The following is a 22147-nucleotide window of genomic DNA, read 5'->3' as shown; positions in this document are numbered from 1 at the left end:
AAAGGACACACCAAGAGAGGGCACCGGCTGAGTCAACAGGATCAGACACATCAGGGAAAATTCCTTTTTTGGAAGCCGGGCAGTCTCTTTCCAGGACTGCAGAATCCTGGGGAAGTGACGCAAGCCCTCAGTCAGGGAGAGGCAGGGCCAGTGCTCGGCTCCTCTGAAGGTGCTGGAAAGACGGCTTAGCGAGTGAGATGTGAGCAGTTTCTGGGGCCTTCTCCTTCCTCCTGGAGCACCCGGCCCAGCCCCAGCCCCAGCCCCAGCCCGCAGAGGGCAGGCTTCTCAGCAGAGCTCCTTATATAGGAAACCTTCACCAGGAGGCTTTTATGGTCCCTCAAAGGCACTGTTTCTGAGCCTTTCCTGCGAAACAGCCTCTATGCCCCTGCAGCGTCCTATTCTAGAAGGAGAATGAAACAGAAGGGGGCAGGGGGTGCTCCAAGTGCCTCTTTTATCACGATGCTAAACGCAGAGGCTGTGTTTTGAGGAACGCTGCCATTCCTCATCTCCATGCCAGGGAACGCCTTTCCAAGTGGGCAGCTCAGGACTGGAGAGACCCAGGGACAGAGCAGACCTGCCCAGCGGGAATGTGGGAGGATCTCTGGACTGTGTGTCAAGGGCAGCAAGGCGGAGACCCCTGGGAAAAGCCTGGGTCTGGGGCAAGAGCCGCAGAAACCATGCGGGACAGTCTTTGCTGGGGTTTCTTCTCAGGGAACTGTCGGCCAGGAAAGGAGAAAGGCCTCCAGGGTAATGTTTCCTAAGAGGAAAATCACAAATCTGAGTAGGAGAACAGTGGTCTCCTAGCATCTTAGGAGACAAATCATGTTCCCCCTTATTCCAGTAGTGGCACCCCCATTTCCTCTGGGGAGTGCAATTGTCCCGACCCCATCTGTGTGGTTGGGTTTATCCTTCTGAGCCTGTCAGACCCGGTGTGTGGCCCCACATGTCACACCCTCACCCCTGGGTCCCGGAGACCACGTAGCCCCAGGATTTCCTGCTCGGGGGGCTGGCATTTCACTTTCATGTGGGGAGGGACCCCTAAAAGGACGCTAGCTCAGAGGGAAGCAGAACCGAGAGCGAGGAGTATAGATTCCTGTCTACCTCACTTGAGGGCCTGTCCCCAGCAGTGCCTGCAGTGAGAGCCACCCCCTTGGCTCCCAGCCACCTGGGTCAGGGGTCCCTCCTGATAACCCCGGTGACATTAGGAACCAAAGACGTAGTCCACTAGTGCCATGTATCATCAGGTCTGGGTTTCAAGTAGTTTTGTAGGGTTTTGTGTGATTTTTTAAATTTTTTTTTTTAAGCGATAAGCATGGGTTGAAGACCTCCAGAACTTCAGGTTCTTAAAGTTTTGGGTCCCTTGGGGCTCATTCAGGACCTATAACTTAAACAAAACAAAACAAAACATGGGGACATCTGGGTGGCTCAGTCGGTTAAGTGTCTGTCATCGTCTCAGGTCATGATCTCAGGGTCCTGGGATCGAGCCCATTAGTTAAACAAAGACTTAAAAGTGATTATATCTGGGGTGCCTGGGTGGCTCAGTGGGTTAAGCCGCTGCCTTCGGCTCGGGTCATGATCTCAGGGTCCTGGGATCAAGCCCCACATCGGGCTCTCTGCTCAGCAGGGAGCCTGCTTCCCCCACTCTCTCTTTCTGCCTGCCTCTCTGCCTACTTCTGATCTGTCAAATAAATAAATAAATAAGTAGAATCTTTAATAAACAAACAAATAAATAATAAAAGTGATTATATCTGTTAGCAGAACACTTCTGGCTGATTTTTGCTTATATATAGAAGGTTTGCTTGTTTGGAACACGAAAGAGGCACAAGGAGGCATTACCTGTATGAAAAGCAGCTCTTGGGATTGGTTTATTACAGAGGAGAGGAGCTGAAAGACCCAGTGTGTGTTTGTGTTGCTCACCCTCCGAGGCCCCTCCACCTCTCCTACCTTCGGGGCATCCCACTGGGCATCTCCCATCTCATGGGCCGTCAGCTCCTTCCTCCCCGCTGGGTGCTACACCCGAGCACAGGTGCCCGCGGTGTCCAAGTGTGTGTGGTTTAGAACAGAAGCATCTTCAAAATCATCATTCGAGACAGAATGTTTGGGTCAAGAGCCAGCTGGGTCCCTGCGGCTGGCCTCCCTAACCGCACGTGAACCCCCGTCTAGAGTGTGACCTGCGAGGAGCCGGCCCTTCCGTGTCGCCCAGCAGCTGGAGCATGTATGAGCCGGTGTAGATGAGCAGCTGTCCAGTCACCTGGGCGGCATGAGACACGAGTCGCAGCAGGCTCCTGCAACGAGGGAGCGAGGGCGCACCTCAGGCCTGGCGCTCTGGGCCAGCCAGGGGCAGACGCGCTCGACTCCTCACCACTCCCCAAACATGGGCTCAGAGCAGACCCTGCTTGCGTGTGGGTGCTTTAGGGAACCACCCCCGCCCCCCAGGGCTGGCTAACAGGCAGATGCTGACGCAGGAGGCCTGGAACCACCTTTCCTCCAGCCACTTCCAAACGTGGCCTGTTGTGCAGTAATTAGGAAGCACAGGGAAGGCACATGGTGTGTCCTGTCCTTTGGCTGCTTGCTTACTCAGGCCACCTTGGGTGGGTATGGGGGGCTTGTTATTAAAATCAGGCAAGTCAGGTGTGGAAGGAAAACCAGGCTGGAGGAGAGTGACCCTGTGACCCAGATTGCTTAGGGGAGCTGGGACAACCCACCTGGACCCTGTTCTGGCCCTACGGCTGAGCCTGGCCTTCCTGTTATTCTAGGCTAACAAAGTGGCTTTAACTCAAATTGTTATTCTCCACCGAGTCTAAAGCAAAAGGATTTCCTTCCAGTGTTAAAGGTCTGTCCTTTAGCAAGGCCTGGGCATCAGCCACGCTGGCTGGGACAGCCCCAGCCCCTGGGGTCCCATGACAGGACCCTGGGGTGATGCTTTCAACGTGGGGACCTTGATGACTTCTGTGGCTCCTTGTGGGGCCATCAGATCTCAGATGGTAAGAATTAGGGATGAGGAGGCCTCTCCAGAAAGAGTTTGCTGAGGCAGGATTTGGGGTGAGGTTTACTTTCCTCATTATACTTTTCTAAGTTGGTATTAACTCTCCTGTCTCACTTTAGAAAAATCAATCAATCAAGCTCTTTTCTCCCATCTCAGGAGGGAGAAGGAAGTTCTCCTGGGAGTCAAGATTTCAACACGGGGACAGCCACAGTTGTCTGGGGCCGATGGGTCCTGATGGGTCTGAGTGGGAAACAGAGGCCACCCAGAAGACATTGTGGAGCCAATTCTGTGCTCATGGGTGGGGAGACCCAGCCTCATTTCCAGAGCATTTCCTGCCCTGCACTAGGGCTCAGGGATGACAGGGCCTGTGGAGAGAAGGAGCCCATGCCCTTGGAGAAGCAGGGGCCCCTGCCCTGAGCGGCTGTGCCAGGACTTTATAGATTAGCTTCAAAGACCTTCTGCCACTGTCAGTCTCTCCCATCCATCCATCCCTCCACAGGAATTAGGTATTTACAGGATCAGTCCGACTTTACTAGAAGACAGAAGGAGGTGTGTTTAGAGCCAAACCATTCATAAAGAACTTGGAAGCAGCCTTGTCATTTTAAAGACGTTAGAACTAAGGCTCAGAGAGGTTAAGCTGCGTGTTAAAGGTCCCACAGCTGGTGGCTCAGAGGCAAGGCTGGGAGGGAGGGCAGGGGGCCCTCCATTCAGGGCTTGGGGGACGGGCTGTCCGGTCACAACCGCAGAGCATTCCTGGGGAATACACAGAACGTGTTCAGACCAACCCCTCATTTTTTAAAGACATTTGGTTCTTCTCTATACTTATTATTTAGTTTCTGTTTCCATGTTGTATTTAGTGGTCTCTGAAGGACAAAAAAAAAAAAAAAAAAAAAATTTGGCTCAATGTTCTGTCCCCTGACTGAAGTCTGTGGCATAAACTACCAGAGGGCAACATGAATTAGTGAAGGTCAGGTCAGGGCCTCCATGGGGCTGGGCATGGCAGGGCAGAGCAGTGAGCTGGGGACGGGTCTCCCCACACACCCACCCCAGGCAGCGCCCATGCAGCTCCCAGACCCCTAGCCACCCCCCGAAGTGTTACCTCAGCAGGGCCTTGACTCCCGTACACCGGATGTCGTAGGACACTGAGTACATCTCATACATCGTGGCCTTCACGTTGAGGCAGCCAATGACATCCTTGGGGTTCAGCTTGTACAAGTCGAAGGTGACCCTTGCTATCCCCGCTTTCTTTGGCTGCTGGCGAGCTGAGACGTAGTTGCCACCCTAGAACCAAGGAGGGAGGGAGGGACTTCAGGAACACCGCCAGCTGTGACGTGCGCATCCCATAATTCTAGGTTTTTGCCCGTCTTGACTCTGCTGGCTTCAAATCTGTTGGTGACTGAGCTGCTAATTACTTGAGGCATGTTTCTGGCAGATCAGTATGCCCCCACTGCTCCCGTGTCCTAACCTGTAAGAAACGATCCTTCCCTAAGCTACTTTCACAGTTTAGTGACTCGGGGTCAGTGTGGTTTGGCTTCGGGGCCCGGACTCTAGGATGACTACGCTATTGACATGAGGTACAGAGCACACTCGGCCTGGTCCCTTAGGCTCACCCGTGGTGACTTGATCGATGGGGACAATCTCATGAGTATAGCACGGTCTGCTCAAAGAGGAGTGGACAGCTATTTCCATTTCACAAGAGGCTGCCAGGCGGGCAGTGACTAAAGCAAGGGGCATGGCATCTGGGGAGCTCAGTCCATGAAGCCTCTACCCTTCGGCGCTCACGATCCCGGGGTCCTGGGATCAAGCCCCGTATCAGGCCCCTTGCTCGGCAGGAAACCTGCTTCTCCCTCTTCTACTCCCTCTGCTTGTGTTATCTCTCTCGCTGTTTCTCTCTGTGTCAAACTAATAAATAAAATCTTTAAAAAATAATAAATTAAGCAAGGGGCAGGGCGAGAACTTCCCAGGGCTGCCTCTGCTTTCTAGCTACCGCCGGGATGAATGCAGACCTCCTGGGGACACAGAAAGCTGTCTGGTTCCAATTGCCATGGAGGTCATCGTGAAACATCAGTAGACCCTTCGGGTCAGGGGAGAAAGCCAGAGACCACTGTCAGTCCCCAGGTTTACAAAGAGCCCTGGAACGTCTTCCACACAGACAGCTTTGCAAACAGCAAGAACGGATGGACACTGTGCCAGGGGCGACTCTCCCTAGGGCTGGCTCCATGCAGGGGTCCTGCAGGATCCAGGATTCAAAAGTACACAATCAATCCAGTTACTACGTCTCAGGAAGCTTGGGGGTTGGGAGGAGTTGAGGCTGGAAATGTTAAATTCACCAATGACAACAATGACTCTAGGTGAAGGTAAAACATAAATTTCCCAGAAGTACCCACTTCTTGGCAGAACCACTCTTCTCTCCTCCACACAGGACATACACAACAAGTTGTTTAATGCACAAGGGGTCCAGCTGCCTCTTTAGGGGATACTAACTGTCCAGTATTTAGGAAACGTTATTATTATTTCTTAAGTAATGTGGAGCCCAATCGGGACTTGAACTCATGACCCCAAGATCAAGACCTGAGCTGAGATCAAGAGTGGGACTCTTAACTAACTGAGCTACCCAGGCACTCCTAGGAAACATATTTTTTAAAAATTAAGATTATAGAATGAGGGGCACACAGGTGGCTCAGTGGATTAAGCATCTGCCTTCAGCTCAGGTCATGATCCTGGGGTCCTGGGGTCGAGTCCCACATGGGGCTTCTTGCTCATTTTGGAATCTGCTTCTCCCTCTGCCTCTGCCTGCTGCTCCCTCCGCTTGTGCTTGCTCTCTGTCAAATAAATAAAATCTTAAAAAAAAAAAGATTATGGAATGAGAAGGAGGGTTTTACCTAAAATCGGCCCACTGTTCTTTCTCACTGCTTCATGTTCCTTTCTGATATATAGAAGCTTGTATCTTATTCCCCCTAAATGTCTTCCTTGAGTGTTGGTCTTAAATCAAAATCAGCCCTCACAAGCTCCACGGTGACAAGGATTTCTATGACCTGCTGGCTAAGGAAGAAGAAAGGATCGCCAGGCAGCCTGGTCCTTCGCGCCCTCCCAGGCCTCCCCGCGCTCAGACTGAAGACGGGCGACCCCTAGCGTTAAATACAATAGGCTTCACTGACTTGGGAAAAAAAAACACACGCACCTACAAGGTGGGTATAAAAAAATACGCACCTCCAAGGCTCTTATAATCACCTTGGAGGTGCCCATTTCCACTAGAGGGAAGAAGGTTGAAAGGCCTAAGTCAAGAGATGACACAGGTCCCAAAGTCATTTGTCAAGCAGGCTGTTGGGAGCTGCAAGGCCTCTTGCCCCGTTGGACACACCGCCCCACAGGATTACTTGCACCCACAGCCTCTCAGCGCCCTGCTCTCCAGCTCAGTCTCCCCACGCCCACCCAAGCTGAAGGCCCACTCTCCCAGTGTCTGTTATAAAAACAAACAGAAAAACCGCCCTTCCCTTCTGAGCTAGTTTCTTGTTGCTCTTGTAACAAATGACCACAAACTCAGTGGTTTGAAACAACGGAGATTTAGACCAGAACAATCTGGAGGTCAGCAGTCCAGTGAGCTGGCAGAGCTGTTCCTTCTGTAGGCTTCCAGGGGAGACAGGGGCCCCCTCTCCTTCTCCAGGTTCTTGGCTGCTAACGTCTCCTCTCCTCTTTCCCTGTGTCTGGCCCTCACTCTGACCCTTCTGTCCCTCTGTAAGGACCCCGTGATGACACTGGTGCCTGGGTTACCCAGGCCCATCTCCCCAGCTCAAGATCCTTAACTTATCCATACCGGCTAGGTTCATTTGCCAAGTAAAGTAACACCTTCACGGACTCCAGGGTTTAGGCTGTGGGCATCTCGGGAGGCTGTTATTCTGCCCACAACATCTTTCTCCAACAAAAAGGCCCAAGATGGCCTTTTAAAAGATTTGTCTAATTCACCCTATGCTCTTCCAATCCTTCAGTAACCCTCTCACCCCAGTTGTGGCCACAAAAATGTCTTCGGATACTGCCAAATGCCTCTCAAGGGGTAAGACTGCTCCCCACCCCCCCGGTTGAGAACCTCTGCTTGATGGAGATCTACAGGTCTACTGAAATCCACATAAACAAAAGCTATTGTGGGGTCATCATTTATTCTGAAGAGTGTAAAGGGGTCCTGAGGTCAAAAAGCTTTAAGATCCCTTGCTTAATGGATTATTCTGATATTTTCACTGAACAGAGGTGATGAGATTTATCCGCCGAGATGCCTGGAGCTGTACGTCCTGCATTGTCACAGCTGAAGACTATTCCATTCAAGGAAGAGACCCTAGAGTATTAATTTGTGTGTACTGACAGAGAAGCCCATGGCCAGGGGTCTGCGGGCAGGGTGTATGTCTAGGAGAGGACTGCCGGGGTCGTAGATGGTGCTTCAGTTCTATGGGATAAATGGACACCGTTTTAGATAACTGCTGGTGGGAGTGGAAAGGGTTCATTGCTCCATAGCTTAAAAAATTGGAAAAGCCTCAGAATACCAAATCTAATGGTATAAAACAGTATCCTATTATGGTCTTAAGTTATGTTTTCCTAATCACCAATGAGGTTGAAGATTTTTTTCCCTAGATTTTATTGTCCATTCTGCAGATACCGGTCCCTGTTTTTGGCCCATTTTTCTACCAGATCGTTCATTGTTTCCATAACTGATTTCTGGGACATTCCTAAATTTATCAAATACTAATCTTTTGTTGGATTATGTCGAAAACACATTCTGCCCACTTGGGGCTTATTGTTTTACATGCTTTACATAGTATCTTTACATAGTATCTTTTGATGAACAAAATTCTTAATGAAATGTATCATTTAAAAAGTGATTTATGCATTGTCTTTTTTAAAAAAAAATCCTAAGAATGTCAAACATCTCTGAGACCCTCTCAGTCCTGTCTCCAACTTCCTTAATGGTTTTCACCTCTACCTTCTTGTGCTGCATCACAGAACCTTCTTAAGTGGTCTTTTCAGTGCTGCCTGTCTCAATTGACTTTAACTGCATTTCCAGAAATTCTATTGTAGTCTTTGAAGTCTACCTAGTCCTGATTGCCTCTTGTCCCTTCTAACTTTTGAATAGCTTTGGATGTTTTAAATACACTTATTTTATTGATTGATTGATTGATTCATTATTTATTTATTTATTTGACCGACCGAGAGAGAGAGAGAGAGAGAGAGAGAGAGGAGCGTGTACAAGCAGGGGGAGCAGCAGGCAGTGCGAGAGGGAAAAGCAGGCACCCTGATGAGCAGGGAGTCCAACACAAGACTCAATCCCAGGGCCCTGGGATCACAACCAGAGCCGAAGGCAGATGGTTAACTGACTGAGCTACCCAGGAGCCCAAAATACACTTATTTTATACTCTGCCTGGTGATTCCAACATCTGACGTCTTTGGAGGTCTGACTTCATTATTTCTGCTTACTCTCACATAAGTGCCTTAAGTCCTTACATTCTATGATTTGACTGTGAACTCACATTTGTTGGAATTTTAGGAATGGAAACTCTCTGATACCCAGATCAATGCTCATTCTGAGCCTATTTGCTCCTACTGGTACATGGGGACCCAATCAACTCCAGGACTCTGGGGCTGGATGGAGGGACCAGATGAACAAAGAAAACTCAATGAATATGCTCCTGTTATTGATGCTTCCTTCCCCGGGCTCTGGAAACGAAACTCTTGGCTTGGATGTTTTTGGAATCAAGAGTCCTTAAAACCTCATGAAGGCAGCTTGTGTCCACGAATTCTTAGGAGAGACTAAGATTCTCTGCTTTATGTGGGCCTCTCTAATCTGGCCCCTTACCCTGTGTCAGCCCAAAGCTTTGTCTCCTGTCCTGCCGGCACCTGTCAAGATTGCAGTCCTCAGTCACTGCAGCGAGTGGATGGGCACAGGTGAGACGCTCGCAGGTAAGCTGCTGCTCTAGATTCTGGCTCCCATAAAAGTTTTGGCCTCTGAGGATTTTCCTTTGTTGAAGGTCAGTAAGCATATAAAATATGTTTTAATATTTTGTTTTACACATTTGGGTGTTTTATAGTAGGATCCAAGAGATATATAATCTGTAGTTTTCCTGGATATGGAAACCTTTATTTAACTTTTTTACCTTTCTAACTCACTGTAAATTCATACACACACACACACACACACACACACACACCCCTACTCAACTGCATTGGCTAAAGGAATGGTCACATCTGCATACTTTAACAGGATCTGTGGGTACTTATTGGCCTAAACCCGTTCCTCAGAATTATTTGCTTTAAAGCTGGTGCAGCCACTCTGGAGAACAGTATGGAGGTTCCTCAAAAAGTTGAAAATAGAGCTACCCTGCAACCCAGCAATTGCACTACTGGGTATTTAGCCAAAGATACAAATGTAGTAATTGGAAGGGGCACCTCACCCCAATGTTTATAACAGCAATGTCCACAAGAGCCAAACTATGGAAAGAGCCTAGGTATCCGTCAACAGATGAATGAATAAAGAAGATGTGCTGGAGATATACAGTGGAATACTATGCAGCTATCAAAAAAATGAAATCTTGCCATTTGCAACGATGTGGACAGAACTAGAGGGTATTATGCTGAGCGAAATAAGTCAGTCAGAGAAAGACAATTATCATATGATCTTGCTCATATGTAGAATTTAAGAAACAAAACAGGATCATAGGAGAAGGGAGGGAAAAATAAGGCAAAATCAGTGAGGGAGACAAATCCCAAGAGACTCTTAATCATAGGAAACAAACAGGGCTGCTGGAGGGGCGGTAGGTGGGGGATGGGGTAACTGGGTGATGGGCATTGAGGAGGGCATCTGATGTAATGAGCTCTGGGTGTTTATACGACTGATGAATCACTGAACTCTGCCTCGGAAACTAATAATACACTATATGTTTATTAACTGAACTTAAATTTTAAAAAATGATTTGCTTCAAATCATATAGCTTAGGCTCACTAAGATGCTAAATTTCCTAGAAATGCTTTGAAGCAACCGGTTGAAGTTTGCAGATGTGGTTATTAGGGGAAACAAAGTATATATTTAGAAAGAGGGCAAGTCAACACCAAACTAGGGAACGCATTTTGTGGGTAAAAAGTCTACCCAGTAGCTGTTTGGATAAGTGTTTTACTTACCGGTGTCCACTTCTGCCCTTTCTCCAGGATCATGAAATGCGTGTTGTCTTCTAAGGTCTGAAAGAACTCTTCCGTATCTACCACGGTCCCATCTTCCTCCAGCACCAAACTGACCAGTCCGCTGGTGATAACCAAGGCTTCCAGGGTCTGCACTGGCAATGCATCAGAGACATGGAAGAAAGCAGGAGATTCTGTTTTGAGCCCTCAGAGCCACTCTTTAAGTTATAGTTTCCAAAGTCCTGTCTGAACTTGCTAAAATTTCAATGGTAAAGATCTACCTTAACTGGGGTGTAGGACTTAGTCTTTGCTTGGAAAAAGAGAATTTCAGGTTTCTTTTTTTTTTTTTTTAAATATTTTAAATTAACATTTAATGTATTATTAGCCCCAGGGGTACAGGTCTGTGAATTGCCAGAATTTCAGATTTCTAGTGGATCTCTCTTTTTCAGAGATTTCACTGACATGAGACAAATTAAGACATTGAGTCATTCAGCTTCTATAATTACTGATTTTGGCAAATAAAATGAATAAGGCAGCAATACAATAGAGAGCCATCTTTCTTGCTATAAGGTCTGCGTGTGGGATGCTCATTTATTTCCGTGGGTGTCTTTGTCTGGGTTATGCCTCCATAACCCAACTCCACAGACTCCGGATTCTTCCTTTTTTGGTGATCTAGGACACTGTTTTAGATTAAAGACTATTCTTTCCTGGGACTTATAACCAAAAACAGATTTCCAAAGCCCGGTGCTTCCCTGTATTCTCCCTTGTCAACGAAGTCAGGCTACATTATCAGTTTTAAGGCCTTTGTTTCTGCAGCTAAATCTTTTATGGTCCAGAGAAGTGCTAATGTTCCCTTTCATTCTTTTCTTCTCCCCTTAGGGTCTCTGAGGTCATGACATTTCTGTCTTGGCACTGGCTTAGTACCCAAGATCAGAGCCCCAGAGTGCAGTCAGGGGCCCTCCTGTGAGCGGTGTGGAAGCACTGTGCTTCCTTGCACCTTGCTGAGAAGGTCCTTCAGACTGGTGGCCATCACCCCTCGCCGGCTGCTTCTGTCATGGTTGGAGACCCGGAAAGGGCGAGCCGAGTGCATCAGGGGGGTTAGTAGGACTCTCTTGGTCTGTGATCCCATAAACCTCAGAGGCCTGGAAATGGAGGAGAAAAGTTAAAATATCTTAGATGTAACCTTCAAAAGAATCTTTTAAGAGAGGATTGTGGGGCATCTGGGTGCCTCAGTGGGTTAAGCCTCTGCCTTCAGCTCAGGTCATGATCCCAGGGTCCTGGGATGGAGTCCCGTGTTGGGCTCTCTGCTCAGAAGGGAGCCTACTTTCCCCTCTCTCTGCCTGCCTCTCTGCCTACTTGTGATCTCTCTCTCTGTGAAATAAATAAATAAAATCTTTAAGAAACATATAGAGAGGTTTGATGTACACAAAATTAAAAGTTTTCATATTTGTATCTGAAAGAAAGAAAATCAATAGTTAGAAATTATTGAAATTTTTATATATATACAGATATATCCTGACATCCAAAAAACAAATGAGTAATAGATATATCATTTAAAAACACAACCATTATATTATTACACTCATTTTACTGGAACATTCAAAGTCCTTGTAGTAACTATGTGAGAAAAGAAACTCAAACAAGGAATAAGAATTCTATTCTGCAAACGTGGATTTTACAGCTGAAAAAATCTTAAAAAAAAAAGAAAAGGAAAAAAAAAAAAAAAAAAAAAAAGAAAAGGAAAGAAAAAGATTTCCAGAGGCTATGCAGTGACCAAGCAGAGTCAAAGAATTAGGTACCGGGGTGCCTGGGAGGTTCAGTGGGTTAAAGCTTCTGCCTTGGGCTTGGGTCATAATCCTGGGGTCCTGGGGTCAAGCCCCTCATTGGCCTCTCTGCTCAGCAGGGAGCCTGCTTACCACCCCCCCACCCCGCCACCGCCTGCCTCTCTGCCTGCTTGTGATCTCTGTCTGCCAAATAAATAAATAAATAACTATTTGATGAAAAAAAAAAAAAAAAGAATTAGGTACACACACACACACACACACACACACACAGAAAAGTTACTTATTGTATGGTAAGACTAAGCCATTGCTCTAAGCTCACTAGAGCAATAAACTCATTTGTAGGAATTAACTTAGAATAAATGAGGAATAGGGGCACCTGGGTGGCTCAGATGGTTAAGTGTCTGTCTTCAGCTTGGGTCATGATCTCAGGGTCCTGGGATCAAGTCGCGCCTTGGGCTCCCTGCTCAGTGGGGAGCCTGCTTCTCCCTCCACCTGCCATTCCCCCTGCTTATGCTCTCTCTGACAAAAAAATAAATAAACAAAAACTAAAAAAAAAAAAAAAAAAAAAAAAAAAGAAGAAGAAGCAAGGAACACTAGAACACTATAACAATTGTGGTTGGAATAACAAGAAGGAAAAGAACTTTGGGCCGTATACCACATGACACTTTGGAGCAAGTTCCACACTAAACAAAGAATTAATTCAAAGTTTCACTATTAAAAAAACTAACATGGAGAAGAAAAGTAACTAACAAAACCAAATCAAGACAATTTCCTCTTTTTTTCTTTCTTTTTTTTTTTTTTTTTAAGATTTTATTTATTTATTTGACAGACAGATCACAAGTAGGCAGAGAGGCAGGCAGAGAGAGAAGGGGAAGCAGACTCCCCGCTGAGCAGAGAGCCTGAAGCGGGGCTCAATCCCAGGACCTTGGGATCATGACCCGAGCCGAAGGCAGAGGCTTTAACCCACTGAGCCACCCAGGTGGCCCTCAAGACAATTTTCTGAGGAAAATAATCTTGAACCCTTGATTATCAAATTTTAGTTACCTAGCAAATACTCTCTCTCTCTCTCTCTCTCTCTCTCTCTATATATATATATATATATATATATATATTTATAGTGTATAAATAATTGGGGATAAATGAGAAGCTCACAGCTTTGGTAGTTACTTAACAAACACTTTTGTTGTTAAAGATTTGATTTTTAGGTCATCTCTACACCCAACGTGTGACTCGAACCCTCAACCCCAAGATCAAAAGTTGCAAGCTCCACTGACGGAGTCGGCCAGGCACCCTGACATTTGCTTTGTAAATATTACTTGCTTACTCCTCAGAAAACTCTGTGATATAGTCCTTTTTCAACTTGCAGATGAGGGAAATCAGGCCAGAGAGCTGCCCCAGAGCTGGGAGGAACCAGAGCGGGGATTAGGACCCTACCGTCTGTTCTTGACCTCATGAAGTTTATCTAGATGCCGCACACCAAAGAATAAGACAAGTTTGAGTATTTGGGGACATAGGAGGCTTTCGATAGCAATTAAAGAAATGCAAAGCCACCTTTGACATACTACCCCATGCTTTTAAACAAACATCCAAGAATTTATTTAAAAATAACTCCATGAGGGGAAACAGATGCATCTTGCTGTGGCACTAAGCGTGGCTTCGGTCTCTTTGGAGATCAGTCTAGCAATGTGTAGTTTCCACCCAGCACTAGGGGCTGTTTTATATTTAGGAATATATCCAAAAAGAAATTATTTAAAAGAATATAAACAGGATGCCTGGGTGGCTCAGTTGATTAAGCGTCTGCCTTTGGCTCAGGTCCTGGAATTGGGCACTGCATTGGACTCCCTGCTCAATGGGGAGTCTGCTTCTCCCTCTCCCACTCCCCCTGCTCATGTTCTCTCTCTCAAATAAATAAATAAAATCTTAAAAAAAAAGAATAGTAACGTAAGTTAGGAATGTGTCAGGTGGGTCTTGCCTCATGTCAGGTGCTGGGATAAGTGACACATGACCTTATTTAATCTCCACAGCTCCTGGGGTAACAGTATGTATGGTTTCGCTCTCCCCAAACCTGAACGGTGCCTACCAATTTCAGGTGCTCAAAGAGCTGTTGACAATTTGGACAAATAGTCCATCTGGTGACATTCAGGAGAATGGTTTTATTTTTTAGGGTAACCTTGTAGAAGATACAAAGTGAGGACATCACTGTTTTCTTTCTTTCTTTCTTTCTTTCTTTCTTTAAGATTTTATTTATTTATTTGACAGAGAGAGATCACAAGTAGGCAGAGAGGCAGGCAGAGAGAGAGAGGAAGCAGGCTCCCTGCTGAGCAGAGACCCTGATGCAGGGCTCCATCCCAGGACCCTGGAATCACGACCTGAGCTGAAGTCAGAGGCCTCAACCCACTGAGCCACCCAGGCGCTCCACATCACTGTTTTCTGACATATAGTATCTTGTCTAGATTAACCCCATGAAGGCTAAAATTCTAGAGACTTCTGTACTTTTTGTGAATGCCTATCGCCTAGGATTAATACTTTATTTTATATATATACACACACATACATTCATAGCTACACATATATTGTTATTTATTTATCTATGCTTTATTTTCCCAAGCAGATTGGAATTTCCTTATGGACAAAGTCTTCTTTGTTGTATCTCCCATAATGCCTAGACTAGCACTAGACAATATATGCTTTAAATAGTATGTGGTCTAACTTGAAACTCTACAAATGGACGTAGTGAAAAGTTCAGTGATTTACTGAGTTATTTTCTATATGAAAACCCGGTAGTATAGCAATGAGCCAGCTCTCAAAATTTGTCCAAAATTTGTCAGGTTAAGTTTATGCTTGTAGCATGATCAGCTAGTTTCAGCAAGGTTTCCATAATAGCCAGCACCTTATCCCTGTGCCCTGACCATGAACTGGTGTTCTAGGAGTCAGGCCTGGATTGTCAGCTCAGATCTGATGCGTCCGTTAGTGTGTCCTCACTGGTCACATCCAAGCACTTGCTATGGCCAGCTTGTGCTAACTCTTAACATATTACTAATTACCAGCATAACTTTACAGGGAAAGCATCACCCCATTTCTCAGATGGGAAAACTGAGGCTCAGAGTGTTTTCTCAAGGTCACTCAGTTAAGAAGGAAAAGACAGGGGTGCCTGGGTGGCTCAGTGGGTTAGGCCACTGCCTTCGGCTCCGGTCATGATCTCAGGGTCCTGGGGTCGAGTCCCGCGTCGGGCTCTCTGCTCAGCAGGGGGCCTGCTTCCCTTCCTCTCTCTCTGCCTGCCTCTCTGCCTGCTTGTGATCTCTCTCTGTCAAATAAATAAATAAAATCTTTAAAAAAAAAAAAAAAAGAAGGAAAAGACAGTTCCTTTCCCTTCCTGGCTGGCAGAGTCCATGCATTTTCTCTTCCTAGTGAGGCAACTGCAAAGGGACTGTGGTGCCCCATTAGACTGAACAGAGATCCAACGAGTGAATCAAGCCTTGAACTGACACAGCAGTGGGACCAGCAGACGCCTCTGAACTTTTGCCCTGATTACAAGAAGTTACACCAGGTTCTTTGGTTACACAACCCCATGAACAAGATGCCTACGTTGAGCTGAGCTGATGTTGCAGAGAACCCACTCACAGTTCCATCTCCGGCGATCTGGTGGACTGGGCAGTGAGGATTTTCCATATTATGCTTTACATTTAGGATTGGGCTTTGGTGGCAACCTACATATGGCGGCTGAAACTTACAACTCTGGGGGCCAAGTCCCTATGGGAAGAGAAGGATACTAGTTCCACTCAGTGTCCGACACTGGGCACATTAGTGCATTACTTAACAACTTGGCAAGACAGATGTGTCAGCTGAGCAAAAGGGAGGCTCAAGAGGTTAAGAAATGATTAAGGTCGGAGCTAGCATGTGCTAGAACAGGGGTTTGAGTCCAGCTCCCATTCTTTGCACCATTGTGTCTGCCCCACATGGTGAAAACCCTCCTATGGGACAGAGCCACCCTGGAATCTCTCCGGCAAGAGCCTCTCTTCTCCCCACAAAGCAGGAACTCATTGCTATGAACCAGGAGTCCTTCTAGAATCTGTACTCACTGAGGCCAGGGTCTTTGTGTCCATTTTCTGGCTTCCCCACGGCCCCTAGGCTACTGCTGGCATGTAATCTATTTATGGAGTAAAAGACAGGCTAAGACAAGATCAGAGAAATGGGAGAACAAAGTTCGTGTCCTGGAATCTTAGGTCCAGGCGCTAGAGGCCAATGGTACACCTTGTGGGCACAAACAGCTTTGACCTAGTTAGTTGTGGTCGTACACCTCCTCATTGGATGCAAGCGATCACGCCTTAGTGAGCTCCCGTGCTCCAATGCCGTAGTGTAGCTGATCATGCAGAGTCCTTATTGTCTTTTAACTTCAAACAAGGTAAGTGCTGGCAGTGATTTCTGGTCCTCCCTCTCCATGCTGCCCTCTAGATAGCCACCCTCAATAAAAAAAAAAAAGGTGGGCATATAGAGTCCATGTTCTTCCTCCCCATTATGTTTCCTAACCGGGTAGTGGCTCATTGTTAGAGCACACCTAAAAAAATCCTCAGAGACATGAAAATTAAATCCTGCTATTCCCTTTAAGGAACAAGAGGAATATCTGATGTATCAAATTATATAAAATTGAGACTCTCTTATGGATAATAAAAAAAGGGGTTATATGGAATTTTATGTACACTAAACTGATTTAACAATTATTGTAGGATTATTTACTTTGTACCAGCTAAAGGAGCAGCAGGGCTAACAAGATAGCTAATTGAACAAAGCAACATACGGATCCAATTCACTCCTGGTCCTCCTATTAGGAAAATCTAGGTCACTGGCTATCAGCATAATGTCTAAAATGTGTTGCCATTCTCCCCCGAATATCTTAATATATCAAAGTCGAGATAGGAGCTCCGAGAAGCCTTGGATTAGATACATCACATGTTAGTCACCCTTTTTTTTTTTTTTTTTAAAGATTTTATATATTTATTTGACAGAGAGAGAGAGACAGCGAGAGAGGGAACACACGCACGGGGAGTGGGAGAGGGAGAAGCAGGCTTCCCACCGAACAGGGAGCCCGATGCAGGGGCTCAATTCCACAATCCCGGGATCATGATCTGAGCCGAAGGCAGGCACTTAAGGACTGAGCCACCCAGATGCCCTTTTTAAAAAAAAAATTGTATTTATTTATTTGTCAGAGAGAGTGGGCAAGAGCCAGAGAGAGCAAGCAGCAGGCAGAGGGAGAAGCAGGCCCCCTGCAGAGCAAGGAGCCCAAGGCGGGACTTGATCCCAAGATCCCAGGATCACACCGTGAACTGAAGGCAGACGCTTAAGCAACTAAGCCACCCAGCATCCCACAGTCACCCTCTAATTCCTGGGAAAGTGCAGACAAGCTATGAAGCAGGAAGGAAACAGTTCACTAAAAGGAAAAGAAAAACCAGGAAACAGGTTGTTCGAGGAAACAGATTGTTTCGGGGAAATCAAGACAAAAAGAGAAGTCAGACTTCATAGAACATTCTTAAAAACTGGAAGGGGCATAACTCCCAGAAGTGAGGAAAACAGAGAAATCTTTTGTTTTTCCCTGAGGGAACAAAGGAGGCTCAACTTAGTATAGGGTGGCAAATAGAGCACGAGCCAGAGATGGACAGATGTGAGCTTCACACCAGGAAATGGAAGCCAGCTCCCACAGGGCATTAAAAAAAAGCATGTTTTTATGTTACCCAATGGACTTACGTTCCTTCCAAAAGTGGAAGGAGGAGGAAAACAGCAGGCCTGGGAACAAAGTCTCCCCCAGAGAGAAACATTTTGGGGTCAGCCGTGACGAGGTGGCCCTGTCAGGCCATGTAAGTGACTCCCCAGGGAACATCCAGAGTGAAATGAATGTTTTAGTGTCTGAGTGGCCCCACGTTTTCTTGTTAGGTGGCAAGGAGGAACCCACCTGAGAGTAAGTAAGCACAGACACGGGTAGGCAAGTCAACCAAGCACTACCACCAAAGCCTGGTGACAACAAAGACATTAGGGAGGGAAGTGGTGATGTCCAATACAGCAGTGCAGAGATAGACAGGATTGAAAAGCGGTCATCAGGTCTGGCTGGATCTGGGTGAGCAGTAGGGACAGTGTCAGGGTCCAACTCAATGGCCACAGCTGGAGGAGTATCCCAACAGCACAGGGTCCTAGTTCCAGGCTTACACACATGGTCCTGCGCCCGGCTTCCATCTGGACCTTGACCAACCTATTGAAATCCTTGATTCAGGAAGAGGATTCAGTGTATGTATGACCATACATTTCAAGTGTCTTTTGACACTTTGAAATATTTTTAAAATAACAGTTTAGACCCACGGAGGAGTAAGCGTCAGTAATCAAGGAAATTTACTTGTAGAAAATGCAATTCCTTGCTTAGGTCACTAATAAGACGGTGTGAAATGTGTCCTGAAATGCCAACTATTCATAACCTAGAGATCCTTGTCCAAGCAAAGGAAAGATGTACCAAATAGCAACAAACGCAGCAATTTTGCACACAGTATAGTATCTCGGCTCTGTAACAACTTCAAGGTCGGTGGGAATGCTCTTGCTCCTGGACAGACACAAAGGCTGAGGAGCTTCCTCTATGACAACACAGGAAGGTGTGGGCATCTTTGATGTCCAGAGCTCTGTTAAGAGACCTCAAGCTGCTTTCACCATGACTATGACCTTGAGGGATCACAGACAATTAACAAACGAAAGACTGGATTAAGATTTTAGAATTGCTGGCCTTAAAAAAAGAGGAGTATGTAGATTAAGTTATTTCTTTGGCAGAATGCAGTCATCTACTAATGAAAGAGTTAGGGCCATCTAGGTTAAAACGAAGGAACAAGTAGGAGACAGAAATCCAACAAGACTGTAACTAACACATGTGGCCATCACCTTGTCTGTGACTCACACGGGTCTTCAGCCTGGACATGGTTCTAAAGGACAGGGAAGAGAAGTGTTTTCCTTTCAACAAGTAGTATAGATTGTTTTTCTTCCAGTTTAGTTTGGAAGCAGGTAGATCCCCCCCCCCCCCAAAGAACTGTACAGTGTGTCTCTAACAAATGGATACTTATTTTTAGATTTTGCCAAGCTCAGAAGGAATGTGTCTTCAAGTAGACATTTCCTTTTTTTTTTTTTTTTTAAGATTTTTTTTTATTTATTTGACAGAGATCACAGGTAGGCAGAGAGGCAGGCAGAGAGCCCTATGTGGGGCTTGATCCCAGGACCCTGGAGTCATGACCTGAGCCGAAGGCAGAAGCTTCAACCCACTGAGCCACCCAGGTGTCCCCCTCCTTATGTTTTGATTTGCCAACATTTCGCAAGCAAGTGACTTCCATACACACTGGACCCAGTGGAAGCCTCGCACTGCTGCATTTTGGATCTGAATATCCCGTTGTAGGAATCAGGGGGAAGGGCGGGGTCAGCCCTCATTCCGCAGGCATCTCCTGCTCCAGGCAACACCAGTGAGGAATTAATGCCTACTTACCGGTCCTTAAAACTCAGCCTGCCCCCTCCCCAGGGCTCACAAGAAGTTGCAGAATGTGTGTGTTTGCATATTTGAGAATTGCACACCAAACTGTCAACAGGTGTTACCCCCTGGGGCGGAATTGTAAGAGGGGAAAGAGAGGAACAAAAAAGGAAAGAAACCCAAGGCTTTACCTTTATACTTGCGTGCTTTAGTGAAGACGTGTGAAGCAAGTCTGTTTCTCACCCTTCCTGGTTCCTACTACTTGACTTCTGTTTTTTTGGATTTTTTTTTTGTTGTTGTTGTTTATTTTTAAAGAGAGAGCCAATGCAGTTTAGACAGACCACATGTACATTTTGGAAGCTATTTTTCCTAACGTTGAGTGTTGCACACAGCAAATTCAGCCCTCTATACATCACACTGATTTTGCAGAGTGGCTCTCCCTTGCCACCCTTTCCTTTCAACCTACGAGGTCCCTCTGACCTTTCCTACAAATGGGATCAGTCACCTTTGAAAACCTGCATTTTAAAGAACTCAAGGGCTTCTCTATCCTTTTTGAAGCACTTCGAAGATCTTCAAGGAAGCACTATCCCTTTCATTAATCTATACTTAAAAATTACTTCCATACAATATTTGGATTTTATTAACAAGGACAGGATAGGGAATGTCAGATAGTGAAGTGGGAAACAAAAGCAGAAGAGACATTATTAAGTTTCCTTACTACCCACAGCTCATTGACAAGCCTTTAAAACAGGCCGAGTGACATTCCTCTAGGGACTCAACTGAATGTTAATGCTTTGCTAAGGGCAAAAGACAATCCCAGCCCAACCCCCCTTCCTCCCCTAGGATCCTATAAGTCTACTTTAACATACAAAAATTTCTTTGAGAACTTCCTTTAGATCTACCCCACAAGATATATGTTGGCAATCATCTCCCAAGTATATGACCCACCCATAAACATCTGAAGGGTCTCAGGACAGAGTTTCTACTAAACAGTAATAAAGGACCTTTCCTAATAATAGTAGATAATAATAGTAGATCCTAGTCCCCTAGGGATCCAGGAAACCTTGTTTCCAAAACACCTGGAAGGCCCACACCATCCCTAAACCCCTCCCCAGTTGAAAGTATATAATGGGCCACTCCTCAAGACCCTAGTGCAGCTCTTTCTGCCCACGGGTCCTGTCCCCTGCTTTAATAAAATCACCTTTTTGCATCAAAGACCTCTTAAGAATTCTTTCTAGGCAGTAGGCTTGGAACCCTAACGTTCTTTCCTACATCAGTATGAAGATGAACAGAAATTGGGTCCTCGCCCCCACCAGCGGGTGGCAAAGCCCCGGGAGAGCGGGGGGAGGACTCCGAAGGCTTCTAGGGGCCCCTGGTCCCTCCGAGGGCAACGAGGGCGCTCTCAGATGCGGCGAGAAGGGGAGCGCTTCCCTCCAAACACATCCTCACAAGTCTGGGTGGAGTCATCAAGCAGGGGTCACCGCGCATTCTAAGCCCAAGGGGTGCTCTCGGCTCAGCCCACCTCCTCTTGGAGCTCAGAGCCCTCACTCATCTTTAGGGGTAAGTCTGGACCATCCCAAAGCCACCGAGTGTCCCACCAGGGCCCCAGCTCCCGCTGAGATCCCGAGATACCCTAGAAGTCCTGTCCCCGCGCACTGTGAGGGCGTTGCCCAGGTTTCCCGCGACTGGGCCCTCGAGGATCTGCACGCGGGGCTGCAGCACCAGCAAGAAATTCAGCCATTCCCGCATTCACCACTGTCACCTGTTCCGTGGATGCCCGCGCAGCTCGGGAGCGCCACACCTGGCACTTGCAGCCAGCTGGAGGAGGGGAAGGAGCCCTGCGCCTGGCTCGGGCTCTGCCCGCTCGCGCTGCCCGAAGGCGTGGGCACCAGAGGTGAGGCTGTGTGCGTGGGCTGGGACGCGGCCTCGGGGAGTTCCGAGTCGCGGGGCACAGGGGTGCCGGAGGACCCCGGGTGCAGGCGAGCCGAGGGGCTCACGGAGATGCCAGGCACAGGGGGCAGCAGAACGCCCAGGGCGTCGGGGGACACCGGGCGCCGGTGGGACTCAGAGCGCACGGGCGCGGGACGCTCCGGGGTGCGGGGTGCTTGAAATGCAAGGCGACGCGGGGCTAAGAGGGGACAAGGGGCCCAGGGGACTACGGCGCTCAGAGGGATACGGGGCGCCGGGGGACGTGGGGGCGCGGGGGGACGCTCAAGCGTAGCCCTGAGCCGGGCTCGCGCCGCACTCGCCTGATGAGGGCTCCGGCGTAGTCCCGGGCGGTCTCCATCGCTGGGGTACCCCCTCACAGGCTCCGCTTCTGCCCGCCGGCGCCCTCTTAAAGCTCTGCCGCCAGCCCCGCCCCGGCCCCCGCCGGCCCGCCCAGCGCAGGGCGAGGAGCTTGGCAATGGGCTCTCCGCAGCCGAAGGTCGCGGCTTGGCCTTCTGGGAGTGCGCCCCGGTCAGTGCCACCTCGGGGCCCCCGGGGGAAACAGCTCTCGCAGACCGCTGCAGAGGACGGCACCCGGGGCTCTCGACCTCCAGCTGCTCCGCGGGTCCCTGGATGGTCGTTGTTAGCCTAGGCTTGCCTTGCCCGTTCTGGGAGTTGGAGAAATTGGCGACATCGCCAGCCAGGATAGCGTGGCTTTGACTGTGAAAAGGCAGATGTGTTGTTTTCAAACCCAGGCCATGCGGGGAGAGGCCGGGGTGGGGTAGGAGATGAGGTGCGGGAGGAGTTACCCCG

The 22147-nt window shown here is 47.6% G+C and overlaps 1 protein-coding gene across 1 annotated transcript; it reads right to left on the bottom strand.

Moving 5' to 3' along the window:
- Positions 1-1841: 1841 nt before the first annotated feature.
- Positions 1842-21786, bottom strand: CIDEA (cell death inducing DFFA like effector a). Its single transcript, XM_059140506.1, has 5 exons — positions 21658-21786; positions 11139-11283; positions 10145-10291; positions 4086-4267; positions 1842-2285 (listed from the first exon to the last, which is right to left on the bottom strand). The coding sequence occupies exons 1-5, from the start codon at positions 21693-21695 to the stop codon at positions 2138-2140; spliced, it is 660 nt and encodes a 219-aa protein (XP_058996489.1). The 5' UTR covers positions 21696-21786; the 3' UTR covers positions 1842-2137.
- Between the last annotated feature and the right edge of the window lie 361 nt (positions 21787-22147).

This window comes from Mustela lutreola, chromosome 11 (assembly GCF_030435805.1).
Source record: "Mustela lutreola isolate mMusLut2 chromosome 11, mMusLut2.pri, whole genome shotgun sequence".
Taxonomy (NCBI): Eukaryota; Metazoa; Chordata; class Mammalia; order Carnivora; family Mustelidae; genus Mustela; species Mustela lutreola.
Note: the sequence above shows the minus strand (reverse complement) of the source record. Positions and strands in the feature narration are given on the sequence as shown.